We start from the raw sequence: 19,369 nt of genomic DNA on the forward strand, positions 1-19,369 counted from the left end.
TTTTGCGATTATGATGTTTTAGGGTTTCATTTTCTCTCAAAACCTTATAAGGTTAAACTCATATAGTAATATACTCTAACACTTTATAGTATTAATTTAATCGTCATTGTAATATTTTTTAAAAATTTTAAATAATTTATTTACTTTTACATAAATACGAATAAAAACACAATCTAAATTTAACTTGAAAATTAAAAGAAGGTAACTTCCATACACACACACACGCACACTTATCACGTAGTTAATTACTATTACGTCATTCGCATGATTTAAGAATATAATTTAAATTTTTTTTTTTGGTTATAATTTTGTAATAATAAAATTAAAAATTTTGCTTAATTAATAATTAAATAGTCAGAGTAATTAATAGTTACATTAATATTTTTTAAAAATATTGAGTTCATATAATTACTATTGATTGAAGAGATTAATACTTCGATAAATAATAATTACGTATTAAATTTTTTTTTTATTACTACTAACTCGTACAATTTTTATGATATTCAATTCAAATTAATAAAATTATAAAAATACATGTAATAATGACCAGCTCAAATTCATTTAATCTATACTAACCATATAAACCTAATCACATAAGGAATGATAGCTCACAAATCTCTTAATGGCTAACCCTCCTTTTTCTTCTTGTCATTTTGAGATAAGATAGTGTTTATGAGTATGCAGAATAGCCACAGCCGTCGGATCGTATAGCCTCGTAATCTCAACCATTGGAATAATAGGGAAGTAATCTGTAGAACATCAAAAGTAATATGTGAGCAACAACATGTTATAATTCCTCGTATCTTCTTCATTCCGTGTGGCCGTACAAGCCTTTCACTATAAATTCTCGTATGATTGCCAAACGGACCTTCTTCTCACTTCGTCAAAAGCTGTTTTCTTCCTGCGCTCTCTCCCTTTCGATCGGCTTCTCGTTCTCTCTGTTCTCTCGCCAGTCTTCTTCTTCTTCCTCTTCGGGTCAATCACCAAAGGTTTTTTCCAATGGCCGATCGTTCAGATGTTTCATCCTCCGAAACCAAGCTTTCATCCGCCATGTCGTCCTCGGAGACAAAGTTCTGCGACTACTGCAAGTCTCTCGCTCCTCGCTTGTACCTGGGTTGGGAAATCCGGGATGGGAGCTTCTGTATGCTGTGCGCTGAATGCGCGTAAGCCTTCCTTTCGATCTCTCATTTTTTAACGTCGATCAATCATTTCTTTTAATCTGATCGCTCTTCGTGTTTTTTTTTTTTTTAATTTAAAGATCCATACGTTTTTCGTCATACACACACACACACACACACACATATATATATATATCTGCGTGCGTATATCAGATTCTTCATGATCAATACTGTTTGGTTGAAGGCTTTGTCATCAATGGATTTGATATCATAGTGTTTCAGTGTTTGTTTTTCGTCATGAACTCATGATACACACACACACACAGAGATACGTAGATATATACATATTCCTGATCTCTTTACGTGAGAAGAGGTGCTAAAATTCTGCTAGTGAGATACAGTAGACATGTCTGGTTTTTTAATGTGTGAAACGTTTCGATATTGGTAGATCTGTTTTTGTATACGTCCCCATTGTCTGAGACTTGCATGTCTTAATTTTTGGTCGTCTGATTAACAGGACTTGAACTTGAGATTTTCACTTTCAGTACTGCATCAGTTGGAAAGTTGAAGATGATTAGTTCTGTAGACTGATAATAATATTATTTTAACATAATTTATTAATAATTTAAAATAATATTTATGATTTTTGAAATATTAATAGTATTATAATAAAATAGTTTCTAGATAGTGATAGTATTATGTAAAAATAATATAATTATCCTAAACCTAGTACTAATAATATTATTAAAATTTTAATAGAATTAGTACATAACAAAATTATAAAATACTTATGAAAATAATAATAATATAGAATGATAAAACTAATATATTACTAATTTATTAATGTGAATTAAATTAACATAATTATCCTAAAGTAGTACTAATGTATTATAAATATATTAATATACTTATAAAATCAATTAATTAATAAGATAAAAAATACAATTATATAACATTATTTTATATATATATATATATTCATAATAGGAATATAAATAAAATAAAAATTTGACAATGCTTTATGTGGTCCCCGTCCCACTTCCTTCTGCTTTTGCAGATTCGGAGCTTCACTGCTCTCTTTCCCTCCTAATTCAAAGCCTGTCTTCTCTCGCACGTCCTTCTTCTTCCATCTACACCGTAATATTCCGGATTCGAGTTGAGTTAACTCAGCCTTATGCTTTACTTACACGAAAAGAAGAATGAAATTCAGCTTTCTTCTGGTGCAAAGTTTGCAGATGTTTTTTTTTTTTTTTTTCTTTTTTCGAAATTTGAAATATCACCTTTGGCTGGGTTGCGCAATTGCGGCATCATCCAGCCACGATGAGCGTGTCATTTCACCGCTGAGTTCTGCGGCGTTGAATAGCTGCATATCTTGCCGAGGTTTTAACGCTTAGTAGAGCTACTTCCCCTTTTAAAACCTATGACATCTCGCTTTTGCAATCCTAGTCGTTCGTGTTTCAGCTCTTGACGGTTTGAAGATGAACTCGTCGACTTAGCTTCAGGGTATGCCTTTCACTTATATGGATTAGGTTCTTAAATTTGGCTTTGATTTACGATTTCATAATTTAGAGAGAAAGAGGAGACGGAATTACTAATTTTCTCTGGAGGAAAGACTAGTTTACGGAAGAAGAAGGGTAGAATTTGGAGTCTATCTTTTCAATATGCTTAGAATTATAGGATGTCAATTTGTTCCAATTTTCTCTATAAATGAACTGATTTTCGTCCAAACATAAGCTTAAACTAGGAACAACATGGACTAATGAGTTTCATGAAGCCATTGTAAGTAACAAGAAGAAAAAGAATCATTAAGGAGCGTAATTAATTAATTTCACGAACTAATGACTTTCATAGACCATTGTAAGTAACAGAAAGAGAAAGACTCATTGATGTGATGCTCTTTCTTCTGTCTGCCAACGTATAGTTGGGGTCTTCCTCGATGGGTATACATATTGGTGCCTTCTTTATAATGTCTTAGTTTTTTTTTTTTCCTGAAAATATGAACTCATCATTTCTTTTAGCAAAAAAATTTTAAAATATAAAAAAATGAATACTCTTAATATAGAGAACATTAGATAACATAAGATATGCGAAGGATTGTTTAGCACTCAAAGAAACTAAATACTTTGAAATACCAGTTTCCTTTGGAAGCCACATTGAGGGGCAGAAAAGAAAAAATGTCAGTAAGCATATCTCTGATTCTATTGGCAATATGACAACTATGTGAATGGTCTCAAAATTTTAAATCGTACTATTGACAATGTTATAGTTTCATCCCCAAACATTACCCTTAAATATTTTTCTATATATAGTTTGCATTGAGATGATCTTGTTGCTTCTTAAAATAACAAAATGGGATCATTTTCATTCTAACTCTAGCAAACTGTATTATTTTAACTATCAAAATAATATTATTTCTTTGGGCTAAGACTCTTGTCTTCTATAAGGATATTTTTTTTATCTTTTCTGTCAAGATTGACCGGCTATTCTTTATTGAGTTGTTTGTTTCCCAGGTCTTTCTTTTTCCTTATTCTTTTAGTTTTTTTCTTCTTTTTGGGAGGACAACAATTCCTCAGCCGTTGTACATTTTTTCCACCCTAATGCTATTATATTTTTCTATATAAAAAAGTTACCACTTAAGACTTTTTAGCTTATTAGCTTTAAATTTTAGTAAGGCATACATGTGATTGAATGCTTTAGTATGGCTTATCTAGGTGTTAATGCATCTAGTTTAGATCTGCTAGGCTGATATGGACTATTTGTATTTTTATCAGTAGAAAACGTGATCTTGTTGTCCATTTATTGTTTTCCATTTATCGTTTTCCATTTATAGTTCTTTTTTTTTTTTGTGAGATGATCTATTGTCTCTTGCCATGTTAAAACAACATTTTCACTGCACTTGTAAATGAAACACAGTATTCTGCCATTTATAGTTTGCAGTGTGGTGATCTTTGTTGTGTCTGCATGTTAAAACGATTTCTACTTCTAGTGACAGTCTGTCTACTGTCTCAATCTGGGCCTCAATTTCAGTCTTGCATCACTAACTTCTTTGTGTCCCTAAAAATTCTTGCCTTCATGAAAAAGTTGGCAAAATCTTTTTTTTGAAAACCATATTCTGGTAAAATGTGGTTTTGCTGTTTATACTTTGTGGCAAGATGATCTTATTTTTTTCTGTTCCAATATCAAAACAGTATTGTTTTCATTCCACTCCTAATAATGCTTTATCAGTAATTAATGTTGGTTCCAGATTTGAGTACTAAATGAATGATTCTCCTAAACTTTCATGTATAGAATCTCTTCCTCTACAGTTTACACTCCCTTCAATAATTCGTTAAAGATAATAAACAGAATTTAGCAGAGTAGTAAAGAATACATAGTGAGGGGGTTTGGACAGTCTGGCTAATCATTTTTCCTCCTCTGGAATGCATGGGTTTGCTCATTGGATTCGGAGATCTTCATTTCCATTTATCTCTATGATTTCAGGAGCTGATTTAATATTTAGAGGTCATTTAGGTTGACTTTTTCTTTTAGTGATTTAAGCTCATATAGCTTTTAGTACTAATGAATTTAAGCTTATAGTGATTTAATCTTGAATTGTATTTAGGTCACCTTACTTATTCTCTTACCTTTTAGACTTAAGGAACTGTTAAATGATTGTTCTATAACGAGCTTTAAGCTGAAAGTCTAGTTAGATGACTAAAAAGGAAAAATAGTTATTCTTTTAGTTAAAACATTATTTAATGCTACCTGCCAAAAGCTCCAAAAGATAGCTGGTCTTAAGAGCTTCTTTTTTCAGCTGAAATCTCTAGAGCTTTTAGCGGTTTTTGGACATTCACTTTGTGGCTTCTTTTGTAGCTAAAATGTTCTAGCGGTAGTTAATGTCATGTTTAGTTCAATTCTATTCTTAGTTTTCCTTCTCTTGTTTGTCGATATTCCTGTAAATGAATATTCTAACAAGAAGAACAATCTTTATTCTTCTAGCATAGTGAAAGGATACCACGTAGATAGATATCAATAATTAATGAGAGGTGTGGACTACTGTCATCTGTATTACTTGATAAAATTGAAATTTATTGGTGGTCAGATGTGTTTAAGTTGTCCTATTTATGAATTCTGTATCACTTCTTGGATTGCAAAAAGAAAAAAGGCTGGACAATTAAGAATGGTTGAGTATGTGTTTTATTGAATATTACAGCCGTATTATATAGATTTTATAGAGTAGAAAAAAATAATCAATTAATTATATGAGGTGTATTTTACTTTAATGGCTTTTAACCTAATGTATATATAATACATTCTTTTTAACACTCTTCAAATTGGGAATAGATATTGTCTATCCCTAACTTACTAGTGATAGTCTGGAATGCTGAACTGTTTAAGCTTTTGACTAACACATCTGCTAGTTGTGAACTGGTAGACACGTATAGAGTGTATATTGGGGCTTTTTCGAGTTTCTCTTTAATGATAATATATGTTGACTTTGATATGTTTGGTCTAGGCATATTGTACTGGATTGTATTCAATGCATATTACTGATTTGCTGTCACAGTATAGACACATACGGCTCTCCCACTTGATTCTTAGATCTTCTAAACTTTTTTTTGTTGACGATAGTAATTCAGATACCCTTGGACCATTGTTTGAAACTCTGATTCTGTATTTGATCTTGCAATTATATTTGCTTCTTACTTCTCTAGATAATCAGGTTATCCCCAAAGAATATGTAATAATTTGTGGTAGATTTTCTGTCCACCACTAACCTGTCAGGCTCTTGGATCATTAGGATTTAGCCATGGGCCGAACGAAAGCTAAAGGGGAGAGAAGGGAGGTTGGGAGAAGAGACAAAAGGGGAAGAATGAGAGAATATGAGGAATGACTAGATTTTTCATTGATTCTTCCTGAATTCCTACGTACATATCTATAGTGCCAATTGTTGGCACAAGGACAGACCACCATAAGTGAGAGCATTACACTGCCAGCTGTCCTATGAGCTGGCTTGGATATTCCCAGCATAATTCTTACAGCAATATTCCTAAGTTACCCTACCTTTTTCTCTTTATTCTTGAAATTCCCACTCCTCAAGGTGGATGAGAGGGAATTGCCCCTTGAGGAAGTTCTAGTCTTCCCAGGTATGAGCCATTTTACTAGCACTTGCTTGACTTCTCTTCCCTTGTGGATAATGACCTGTTTCTGCAGAATTTATTCAGGCTCGACCTTAACTCCATGATTGGCAGGAAGCTACCTTCAGGATTGCTGTCTTCTTCATATTTCTTTAACTGGGACACATAGCATACATAGTGGATCCTGGCTTTTTGAGGCAGCTTCAGCTTGTAGTCTACTGTATTGATTTTCGGTATCACCTGAAAAGGCGCATAGAATTTAAGTGCCAGCTTGAAACACTTTTGAACTGAGATACTGGACTGACAATAGGGTTGCGAATTTAATAGCTTGCACTCCCCTTTCTTAAATTATCTCTCGATCCTCTTGTTATCCACAATAAACTTCATGCATTTCTACGAGTCCATGAGTTGTTCCCTAAGCATTCGATTCATTACTTGCCTGTCTTCCAGCCATTCCTCAAGCTTAGCCATCCTGGCGTCTCTGCTTTTGCTCTCGATGACTAGTGGAGGAGGGTATCTGTATGAGGCCATGAAAGGTGGCATTTTTAAGCTTGCTGGTAGGATTTATTATACTATCACTCAACAAGCCCTACTCATTTTGACCATGCCTTAGGCTTATTAGAAGCCATGCACCATAGATAGCCTTCAATACATTGGTTGATCCTCTCTGTCTACTCATCAGTTTGTGGGTGGTGGGCTTAGCTGTACTAGAGTCTAGTTCCCGTCATCTTCATCAATTCTTGCCAAAATTGACACATAAAGACCTTTTCTCTGTCGGTGACAGTGGACCTTGGTACTTTGTGGAGCTTATAGACATGATCTAGAAAAATCAGAGTGATGTTTTGAGTGGTGAAAAGGTGTGAAAAAGCTAGGAAGTGACCGTACTTGGTAAACCGATATACCACAATTAGAATGGTATTCTTGCTTTCTGACTTGGATAAGTGCTGTTTAAAATTATTATTATTTGAGTCCAAGCCTTATTGGGAATATTGAGAGGTTGAAGCAATCATGGGTAAGCTATATTCTCCTTTTTGTACCTTTAAAATACTCCAAACTTTCTTATTCGTTCTTTTACCTGTTGCTTCATTTTAGGCCAGTAGGATCCTTGCTTTAACTTGTTGTAGGTGCCTTTACTTCCGAATGCATTCTTAAGGGAGAGCATAATGGTGTCTAAGTAGCTGCTCTCTCAGTCGTTTTTTCTCCCCTATGAGTAGGTGACCCTTATACCTCAGTGCTCCTTGCTGGCATTTGAAAGGACCTTAGAAAGAAAGAGCCATTATCAGGTCGCATAGGAGGGTCTGAACCATTTGTCCCCTTGGTAGGATTGTTGAATTTCCTGCATCCAAACAGGGACAACTGCCGAGACAACCATGCACAGTTTCCCTCCTTCACTTGCATTTCTTCTGGATAGGGCATCTGCGGCTTTGTCTTTTGTTCCCTTTTTGTACACAATCTTGTACTTGAACCCCATCAATTTCACAATGCTGTTGACCTGCATAAAGGTTTGGACTCATTGCTCTAAGAGATGTTTGATACTTTGTTGGTAGGTCTTGATGATGAACTCACTCCCTTGAAGATAATGCCCCCACTTTGTGACTGCCATGAGGATTGCAAGCAATTCTTCTCATACATGGATAATACATGGTTTTTGGGGCTCAATGACTTGCTCGAAAAGGCTATTGGTTTCACTCGCTTTTGCAACAGGATTGCTCATATTATTGTCTTGCAAGCATCTGCCTCCACCACAAAGGTCTCTATGAAATGTGGTAGGGCGAGAAGAGGGGCACTGGTCATCGCTGTCTTGAGGTTTTGGAAGGCTTCCTTGCCTTGCTCATTCCATTAGAAGGCATCTTTCTTGAGCAACTCTGTCAGGATTGGCTGGTAGTTCCATAGTAATAGCGAGTAAATCCCAGAAAACCCTTAGTTCTTTAACTGTGGTTGGCCTCAGCCAGGAGGGAATGACTTCAATTTTTGATGGGTCTGTCTTCATACCTTCCCCGGTAATGATAGTTATTTGGTGGTTTTTAATGTTATGTGGTGTAATAATGTTTTTTCTCTTTCTTATTGGTTCCATTATTGCCCCACTAGAAAATAAGTTGGCAAGCCAATATGTCCGAAAAAAGTTTAAATGTAGATTATAACCACTATTTATGTCTTTTTGCTTTCTCTGATGTTTTCATCGTCAGTGCAAGAGGCTTGGGGCTGTTGATAATGCCTGACAATTTTTGTTATTAAAGACTTGTGATTCTGGTGCTTCTTGCTTGACATAGGGATTCAAGTATTAACTCTGTAGTTTTAGGTTACTTTCTTCTATTTTTCCCTTGAGTTGGGGGGTGTTAATGGTCTACTGTGTACTTCCTGCAGATTGTTGATAGGTTTTCTTATAAGAAATCTTCAAGGCATCTCATGAATTGTGGTTGAAATAGTCTTAGTTTAATTCAATAAAAGCTTATTTTATTTCTGGAGTGATCCTAACATCAAAAACATATATGAATAAGTTAAAATATTTTAGGTTTTCTTTTTGGAGGAGTTGCTGGGATTAAGAGCTAAAAGTACTCCTTTTTTTTTTAACTTATGCATATTGTGTTGCCTTCATAGTATATTGCATTTTAAGAAAGATTAAACCTTCATTCTTCTTTGGAGGTTTTATGATTAATTTACATGACTTTTTTGGGTGTCCAGTTGTGCTTATGATACGGGAAATTTCTGCAAAACTTTTCACAAAGATGCCAGTGGCTGGAGAGAATGTGCTTTTTGCAAGACGGTAAATGAACTTTTCTCTTATTGCACAGAACAAAAATTTCACAACTGTAGTAGTAGCTTCTAGCTCCTATTTATAGTTTATACACTGATGTTTCATTTTCCTCCCCAGCCGATTCACTGTGGATGTATTATGTCGGCATATATGTGTAATGTACTGGATTTTGGTGGTGTAGCTTGCATGAGTTGTGCACCACCTGAACCTGAGAAGGTAAGAGTGAATTATCTGGGACTTTTCTCTTAGTTGTCTGTTACTTGTATTATGTTAGTTGAATCACATGGTTGTTTTATATCCTTTTACATGGAATAGCTGCTTAAAGTGCCTATTATGTTTCCATATACGCGTGTGTATCTTTGCGACATCTATCCTTTGTAGTCACAGAGGATCTAGTTATGGGATAGATTAGTAGTAGGAGTTTGTTAAAAGAGAAACTCGACGATCTTTTAGAGTTTAAAGCACTTAAGAACCTTTTTGACAAATTTTTTCTAGTATATTTTTTTCAGATTAACTATTCTGTTATAAGAACAACAGCTTTCCTAGTTGGAAGTAATTTCCCCTACATTCTAGAAATTGGCTTCACATTTATCTCCCACAACCTAGAAACTATTTTTTGTTTTGAAATAAGAAGTGTAAAGTATATATTAATAAGGTACCAAAAAACGGGTACCGCCCATGTATAAATTTACAGTGTAGTTAGAGTTCCAATGCTATTATCAAAATCCTCATCATTAATAATATCATGACTTAACATATTAGTTTCAAAATAATGAATCCATCTTTCTCTTAATTTATACAAGTCTAAGGTTTTGCCTTCAAAGGCTCTAACATTTCTCTCTTTCCAAATAACCCAAAAAATGGTCAAAGGTATCAAATTAGCAACTTTCCTTTTGACACCTATCCCTTCCCAAGTCCATAATTCCCCACAAACAGTCCCTGAGATCACCCAATTAATTCCCAATAGTCCATAGATCGTGTTCCGAAGTTCGTATGTCATGGGACACCAAAGAAGTAAGTGATTACAAGACTCTTCCGCACTCAAACAGAGATAACAACAATTAACAATGATCTAGCCATTTTTCCTAAGCTTATCAATAGTGAGTATACTTTCTCTACAAGCTTTCCAAGCGAAAAAAACAATTCTCGAAGTCACTGTTGTTTTCCAAATATGTTTAGCAGGGAAATTATGTAAAACCTTCTCATTTTCACCAGCTAGCTGCCTGTAATACTATACTACCCCACAGAAAAATTGCGGCTCTTTTCCAGCTTCCATACCACCTTGTCCTCACAAGCTTTTATTTCATGAGTCTCAAAAAGTGCTAATAATTCAGCATACTCACTCACTTCCCAATCATTTAGGTTTCTTGAAACATTAACTGACCACTCAATACTGTTATTGTACCTTCGATAGGCTTCTTTAACAAGCATTTGTTTTGACTGGGAATCTCAAATATCCTTGGGAATCGCATCGTAAGAGGGTCCGTTTTAATCCATACCTCAAGCCAAAAACTAATTTTACATCCATTACCAAGTTGCCATTTTATGCATTGTCTGAATTTTTGGCCACTGCAGCAGGATTTTCTTCCAAGGACCTTTACCATGACAATCTGCTGATATGAATTCTGCCTCTGCCAGAAGGCAAATCTGCAGTTGACAAATCTCCCCATCTTGCTGCAACTATGCTCCTCCACAATCTGTTACCATCCACCAAAAATTTCCATAACCATTTCCCTTGTAGGGCAATATTCATGCTAGCAATGGGCCTTAATCCCAGTGTCACCTCTATCCATAGGTTTTTTAATTTCCTCCAATTTCACCAAATGGTACTTCTGATTATCTATCTCATTGCCTCATAGGAATCTACATTGAATTGCTTTCAGCTTCTTTGCAATGTTAATTGGAATTGTAAGAGTGGAGAGATAGTAGATAGGAAGATTGACCAATGTACTTTTAATTAGAGTAAGCCTTCTACCTTTTGACAAGAGATTACGTTTCCATCCTACAAGTCTTTTCTCAAATAGTTCAACAACCGGATCCCAAGTGAATTTTTCTTTATATTTAGCACCAAAAGGGACCCTTGGATATTTCAAAGGGAAATTAACAGCTTTACATCCCTCGGCTAGGGCATAAGGGGTATGATGACTTGATGTCATCCTCACATTCCTTCGGCTTATCACCGGCAGTCTGCTCAGAGTTCCAAACTCAATAGTGGTAGCTAAACACGAGTGTTGCGCTCGTTGCGGGATTTAACACAACACCTTACAGCACAAGCTGACGACAGTCATGCACTACTTGTGCTGGCGTTCCCGAAGGCACCCCTCTTTTTCAAGAGGATTCGCGGCATGTCAAGCCCTGGTAAGGTTCTTCGTTTTACATCAAATTAAACCACATGCTCCACCGCTTGTGCGGGCCCCCGTCAATTCTTTTAAGTTTCATTCTTGTGAACGTACTCCCCAAGCAGGATACTTAATGCATTAGCTATAGCACTGCACGGGTTGATACACACAATGCCTAGTATCCATCGTTTACGGCTATGACTACTAGGGTATCTAATCCCATTCGCCCTCCTAACTTTCGTCTCTCAGTGTCAGTATTAGCCCAACAGAATGCTTTCGCCGTTGGTGTTCTTTCCGATCTTTACGTATTTCGCCGCTCCATTTGAAATTCCTTTACCCCTACTGTACTCCAGCTTGGTAGTTTCCACTGTTTGTCCAGGATTGAGCTATGAGATGTGACGACGGAATTAAAAAGCCACCTACAGATGCTTTACATCCAATCATTCCGAATAACGTTTGTATCCTCTGTATTATCGCGGCTGCTGGCACAGAGTTAGCTGATGGTTATTCCCCGGATACCATCATTGCTTCTTCTTTGGGAAAAGAAGTTCATGACTGGTGGGCCTTCTACCTCCACACATCATTGCTCCGTCAAGCTTTTGCCCATTGCCGAAAATTCCCCACTGCGGCCTTCTGTAGGAGTCTGGGCCGTGTCTCAGTCCCAATGTGGCTGATCATCCTCTCAGACCAGTTACTGATCATCGTCTTGATAAGGTATTACCTCACCAACTAGCTAATCAGACGCGAGTCCCTCCTCGGACGGATTCCTCCTTTTGCTCCTCAGTCTACGGGGCATTTGCAGCCATTTCCAGCTTTGTGTTATTCATCTGTTCGCCACTGGAAACATCACTTCCCGTTCGATTTGCATGTGTTAAACATGCCGCCAACGTTCATCCTGAGCCAGGATCAAACTCTCTATGAGATTCATAGTTGCATTACTTATAGCTTTCTTGTTCGTAAAAACGGATTCGAAATTATTTTTCATTCCAATGCATAACTTATATCCATGCGTTTCATATTCACCTGACCTAGAAATATAGCCATCTCTACCCCTTCACGTTAATCCCATGAGACTCTTATCCATTATTATTCGATCACGGCGGGAGAGCAAGTCAAAATAAAAAAAATTCACATGCATTGGGTTTAGGGATAATCAGGCTCGAATTGATGACTTCCATCATGTTAAGGTGACACTTTACCGCTGAGTTATATCCCTTCCTTCGTCAAGAAATAGAACTGACTAATCCTAAGGTAAAAAGTCGAGAAACTCAAGGCTACTTTTCTTGAACAACTTGGAGCCGGACTTTTCTTTTACACTATTACGGATATGAAATGAAAATAATGAGAAAAGTTAGATTCAATTGTCAACTACTTCTAGTGGAAATATGATTGGCTACGAATTTGAGGAATAGCACATGGTTACCTCTGCAAACATACTGCTGTCTCCATCATCATCGATCCTGGCCGGCTTAGATTTTGCTATATTTCTCTTTAACCCCGACACAGCCTGAAAGCAGAGTAGTATACATCTCAAATCTAATAAATTTATGATGTCAGGTTGACAAAAAATCAGTTTGTCATCAGCTAAAAACAAATGAGAGACATCAATGGAATTATTTTTTTTGCCCACCGAAACACTCTTCAACAACCGTAACTCCTTAGTCTTACAAATTAGACCATTTAAAGCTTCCATGATAAAGATAAATAATAGAGAGGATAATGGGTCACCTTGTCTAAGTCCCCTGGAGGCAGTAAAAAATTCATAAGGTCTACCATTAACAAGAACCTGCAAATGTAGTGGACATACAATATTTCATTTCGAGCCAAAACCCATTCTGTTCAGTATGTGATCGACGAAATGCCAGTAGGCCTTTTCCATATCGAGTCTACAGAATAAACCATTTTTTTTTCCCTGAAATCAAGTCATCTGCCACCTCATTTGCAGCCATCACAATCTCCAAAATTTGATGCCCTTCTACAAATGCATGCTGACAATCCCCAATTACCTCTCCAAGAATCCTAGAGAGTTTTTTGGCCAAAACTTTAATAATGAGTTTGTAAATACTACCCACTAGACTTATTGGCCTCAAGTCATTAAACTCTTTAGCACCTTTCTTTCTCGGTATAAGAGACAGGAAAGTGGCGTTTAGAGATTTAACAAAATTTCCAGAATTGTGAGATTCGCTAAACAACTCGATTACATCATCTTTTATCAAATATCAAAATTCTTGCAAGAATTTCATTGTGAAACCATTCGAACCCGGTGCTTTATTGCCATCTCAGATTTTCAGGCAATCACTAACTTCCTCCTTTGTAAAAACAGCTTCTAATGACTGAGTGCTTGCTTTGAAAATTCTGTTAAACTGTAGACCCACAAGTTTAGACCTCAAATTAAATTCGTTTTGAGTGCAACTTGGAGAAGAAGCATTTGGCAGCCTTTCTCATTTTATCATTACCAGAATTTCAATTAACTTCCACCCAAATCTCATCCAAATAATTGCACCATCTTCTATGTGTAGCTAAGGCATGGAAATATTTTGTATTCCGATCCCCATCCTCAAGCCGTAACTCCGTCTTCTATCCTAGAAACTACCTTTATACTTATCTCGATTACATCATTAATATAGATAACTTTCTTTCAAGGAAAAAAAGAACTAGATAACTAATTAAAATGATAACAATTTTGTTATAGCAGCCACATGTCAATTTTTTTCAGTATAGATATGTGGCTCATAACAGTTCACACTCCCTCAAAAAGGTGCTTATCCTCAATCACCCAAGCTGTATAAGCAGCCACATAGTTGCAGTGAGGTATGGCGCGATCCAGTGAAGAGACAAGTTGGTGCAAATATCAAGAATTACTTATCTTGATAATTAATTACATCATTAATAAAACTAGATAACCAAAAAACTAGATAACCAAAAAACTAGATAACTAATGAAAATAATAACAATTTTCTTATAGCAGCCATGTGTCAGTTGTCTTCTGTAGCTATGTGGCTCATAACAATACATCGTCCCTAAAAGAGGTGCTTATCCTCAAGCACTGAAAGTGTATGTGCAGCCACGTAGTTGGAGCGAGGAACAGAGGCATCTAGTGAAGAGCGAAGTTGGTGCAAATAGCAAATCTTTTCTTTTAATCAATAAGTATTTTCCTCCAAATTTGGATCATTTTAATATAAAAGCAAATTGGTATTAACTACATAAGTTATATGCAGTTGTAAAGCCAATGTAAAGAAGTCATGGATACTTCTTGACTCAATGAAAACCAGAAGCATATTATTGGTAATCGGTCCTTTTGATTGCATTGTTCTATAAGTCTTTAGATTTGCGTAACATGCAACCAATTTTAAAATTCAAGTCTTCCAATGCATATCAAATTGAAAGACTCACCTGTCCATACAGCAAATATATGTATAACATAATTTAGAAGAAGGAATCAATTAAAAAGGTTAACAGAAGAGGGATCCAAAAGCCTAAAGCTGTTGCAGTAGTTTGCATTTTTCCTAGCACCACTAAATGAAAATTTGTAATTAAATTTTTTATTTGTTAAATTTTTATTTATAATATTTAATTTACAACATCTAAATATATAAGAGAAGATTAGCGAGAATTTTAATAGAAAACTATAAGATTTTAAAAAAATTCTAAAATTAGGACCTTAAAATAGTTTTATTTGGTTCTGATATCATGTTAATTTTTGAAAAAAAAAATAATTTTTGAAGAAATTAATGAGAAGAATTCTGATTTCTTAGTATGATTTAGAAAATAATTTACATCCTAATATATATACTGGAGTGGCTGGCATACCAGTCCACCAAAAAAGGAGAAAGAATCCCTGCAAATCAGGAATTCCAACAAAAGAGGAAAACCAGAAACCATAATATTTAATTAAGGAAAAACTGAAACTAGAAGAAAGAAATCAAAAACAGAAAGTAAATAACATCTTAACTAATTGCACAAGTGTCGCTAATTTCTATACTCCCCCTCAAGCTGGGTTGTATATGTTATACAAACCAAGCTTAGAGTTCAATTTATCGAAGCTGACCCTTGGTAATGCTTTGGTGAGAATGTCAGCAATTTGAAGTCTTGTTGACACATAGCTTAGCTGCACAATTCCATTGTTAACCTTCTCTGAAATGAAGTGTCAATCAATCTCGATGTGTTTTGTTTTGTCATGATGCACAAAATTTTTGGTTATGTTAATAGCTGTCTGACTGTCACTAAACATCTTGCCGGTGTCCTTCATCTCAACCTTAAGTTCCTTAATGGCCTTTGAAGCCACATTCCTTCACATATTCCTAGTGCAAGAATACGATATTCTGATTCTCCACTACTCCGAGAGACAACAACTTGCTTTTTTGCTTCTCCAAATGACGAGATTTCCCCAGATGTATGAACAGTAACCAGTGGTTGACCTCCTATCAGTTAATTCTCCTACCCAGCTAGCATCTGTGTATATCTCAACCTTACGTTTTTTTGATATTTTGAAGAGCAAATCATGTCCAGAAATCATCTTCAAATATCTTAAAATTCTATTCACTGCTTCCAAATGGTCCTTATTTGGATTATTCATGTGCTGGCTCGCTACACTGACTGAGTAGGCAATATCAGGTATTGTGTGTGATAGATAGATTAGTTTACCCATAAGTCTATGATATCTTCCCTTGTCAACTGGATTACTTTCTTCATGTCTGTTTGGCTTTTTGTTGGGATCCATGGGTGTATCAGCAGGTTTGCATCCAAGAAAGCCAGTTTTGCTTAACAAGTCCAAGATGTACTTTCTTTGGGAAATTAGAATTCCCTCCTTAGACCGAGCCACCTCCATTCCCAGAAAGTATCTTAGAGTCCCGAGATCCTTGATCTTAAATTCTGTTGCAAGCATCTTTTTGAGTCTAATAATTTGTTCTGAATCATCACTTGTTACGATGATATTGTCTACATATACTATAAGAATAGCTATCTTACCTTCATAATTAGATTTAACAAACAGTGTATGATCAGCTTAACACTGATGGTATCCATTTGTAATCACAGTTCTGGCAAACCTGTCAAACCAAGCATGAAGAGATTGTTTCAAGCCATATAAGGATTTTTCAACTTACAAACTAACCTGCAGTTTGAACTATTTTCCAAGCTCGGATGTATAGTTATGTAGACTTCTTCTTCAAGGTCCCCATTTAAAAAGACATTTTTAACATCAAGTTGATAGAGGCCAATCTTGATTCACTGCAAGAGAGAGTAGAACTCGAACAATATTGAGGTTGGCAATGGGTACAAAAGTTTCCTGATAGTCTATCCTATATGATTGCGTGAAGTCCTTTGCTACAAGTCTGGCTTTGAATCTTTTGATACTTCCATCTGCTTTGTATTTGACCGTGAATATCCACTTGCAGCCTATATGATTTTTTCCATGAGGCAATTTTGTTAGGGTCTATGTGCCTGAAGAAAATTGAGAGAAAATATTCTTCCTACTTTTGATGAATGATTTCCAGACATATATATACAAGTCTACTATCGTAACAACCTAATAAATTCTGGAGAGAAACCTAACAAAATTTTGTTTCTAAAGATAAATTTGTTGTAACAAATTTGTTGGTGATTCCCTCCATTTACAGCACATAATAGTTGTAAATGGTTCCTCCATTTACAGCACATAACAGTTGTAAATAATCATTTTTAATCCTAATTTATTCTTCTAATTATTATATTTTCTACACTCTCTCTCAATCTAGTTTACGTATATGTTGAGTAAACCTAGATTGGATATTATGTCATCAAAGGTTCTCTTAGGAAGAGCTTTAGTTTGAATATCTGCGTTCTGTTGATTGGTTGAAATATGCATCAGAGTTATAGTCCCATCTTCTAATTTTTCTCTAATGAAATGACGATCAATTTTCACATGTTTAGTTTTATCGTGATGTACTGGATTTTTGGCCATACTAATTGTTGATTGGTTGTCGCACCATACTTTCATAGGTATATTTTTGAGAACTTTTAATTTTTCAAGTATTCTCTTCAACCATACACCTTCACAAATACTATGAGCGAGCGTTCTAAATTCAGATTCTGCACTGCTGCGAGACACAACAGACTGTTTCTTGCTTCTCCAAGTAACCAGGTTACCCCAAACATAGGTACAATATCCTGATGTCGATCTCCTGTCGTTTGTAGAACCTGCCCAATCCGCATCCGTGTAAATTTTAACACCCCTTCTGTCTGTTTTTTGAAAGAATAAATCTTATCCTGGAGTTTTCTTGAGATACCTCAGAATCCGATACACAGCACTCATGTGATCTTCTGTTGACTGATGCATGAACTGACTTACTGTACTTACTGCAAAATTGATGTCTGGTCTTGTGTGAGCCAAGTAAATAAGTTTCCCAACAAGTTTTTGGTATCTCCATTTGTCAACCATTTTATTACTGATTCTGGATCCAAGTTTGATGACTGAGTCCATAGGGGTGTCAGCAAACTTGCTTCCTAGCATTCCAGTCTCCTTTAGGAGATCCAGAATGTACTTTCGTTGAGAAACTGAAATATCCTTTTTTGATCTAGCTATTTCCATACCGAGGAAGTACTTTAGTGCTCCAAGATATTTTATTTCAAATTCTTTGGATATGAATTCTTTAAGTTTCTAAATCTCTTCAAGATGATCTCCTGTAAAAATGATATCATCAACATATACAATCAAAATAGCCTTTTTACCTGATATGCAATGTTTGACGAACAATGTATGGTCGGATTGACATTGTTCATATACTTTATGTTTTACAGCTCTTGTGAATCTGTCAAACCATACTCTTGGAGATTGTTTTAGACCATAGAGTGATTTCTTCAATTTATACACTTTCTGAGAGTTGTCAATTAATTCGAACCCTGGTGGTATAGTCATATACACTTCTTCTTCCAAATCGCCATTAAGGAATGCATTCTTTACATCTAATTGATACAGTGGCCAGTCAAGGTTAGATGCAAGTGAGAGCAGTACCCGAATAGTATTGTGCTTGGCAACTGGTGCAAACGTCTCTTGATAATCTATACCATATGATTGTGTTTAGCCTTTGGCTATCAGGCGGGCCTTAAGCCTGTTCATACTCCCATCTAGATTATATTTAGTTGTAAAAACCCATTTGCATCCCACTTGACGCTTTCTTGGAGGAAGATCAGTTAGTTCCCATGTCTCATTCTTTTCAAGTGCCTTGATCTCATCTAGGACAACTAACTTCCATTCTAGAATTTCCAAGGCTTCATGTATTGTTTTGGGTTCAGGTGAACTGCTGTCTATCCTGCTCACAAAAGCATGATGTTCCGAGGATAATTTGTCCAATGAAACATAGTCCTGTATAGGATGTTTGGTGCATGTTCGAATGCCCTTCCTCAAAGCAATAGGAATATCAGAATCAACGGAATCAAAAGTTAGTACAGAGATTACGTTACCTGGATCAGTGGGGAATTCATGGCAGTGCTTGGATGATTCGGGTGCTTTTCCTTTATTTCTTCTTGTATAAACACGTAACTCACTCGTTGCAGGTAATGTGCTTTCTATAACAGGTTTTGGTTCTGATTTCTTTTGTGCGGTTTCGGGTTCAATCTCCAAGGAAGGTTTGTTTGGTGATGGATTTTGTGGGTAGAGAGGTGGTACACACACATCCCACAACTGATATTCCTGAGTGAATGTCTCCCCCTGAATATCAGTGGTGGGATAAAATAGTTGATTCTCAAAAAAGGCGACGTCCATGTTATTATAAAATCGGCGGGTTTCCGGAACTAGACATTTGTATCATTTTTGATTTGCTAAGTACCCAACAAAAATACACTTTATTGCTCTTGGGTCTAATTTTCCACGAATATGTTTATGAATGTGGACATATGCTAAACACCCAAATACTTTAAGTGGCAAAATGTTTAAAATGTGAGAATCAGGAAATATTTTTGAGAGGATAGTGTATGATGATTGAAACTGTAGAATACGGGAGGGCATCCGATTAATCAAATAGGTAGCTATAAGGACAGTCTCTCCTCAAAGATATTTTGGTA

The 19,369-nt window shown here is 35.8% G+C and overlaps 1 protein-coding gene across 4 annotated transcripts in view; it reads left to right on the forward strand.

Moving 5' to 3' along the window:
• The first annotated feature begins 892 nt into the window (after window positions 1-892).
• Window positions 893-19,369, forward strand: part of LOC110824262 (B3 domain-containing transcription repressor VAL2-like) — a 53,262-nt gene continuing 34,785 nt past the window's right edge. The window contains exons 1-4 of one of the 4 annotated variants that reach the window (XM_088218880.1): window positions 2,141-2,621; window positions 7,783-8,235; window positions 8,918-8,999; window positions 9,108-9,206. In XM_088218880.1, the coding sequence (XP_088075006.1) occupies window positions 8,210-8,235; window positions 8,918-8,999; window positions 9,108-9,206 (207 nt within the window). In that variant the 5' untranslated portion in view covers window positions 2,141-2,621; window positions 7,783-8,209. Of the gene's footprint in view, window positions 1,164-2,140; window positions 2,622-6,228; window positions 6,245-7,782; window positions 8,236-8,917; window positions 9,000-9,107; window positions 9,207-19,369 lie in introns of those variants that run through there. The other 3 variants (XM_088218882.1, XM_088218881.1, XM_088218883.1) reach the window with 3 other exon arrangements.

Source organism: Carica papaya, chromosome 4 (assembly GCF_054855325.1).
Source record: "Carica papaya isolate Zhongbai chromosome 4, ASM5485532v1, whole genome shotgun sequence".
Classification (NCBI taxonomy): Eukaryota; Viridiplantae; Streptophyta; class Magnoliopsida; order Brassicales; family Caricaceae; genus Carica; species Carica papaya.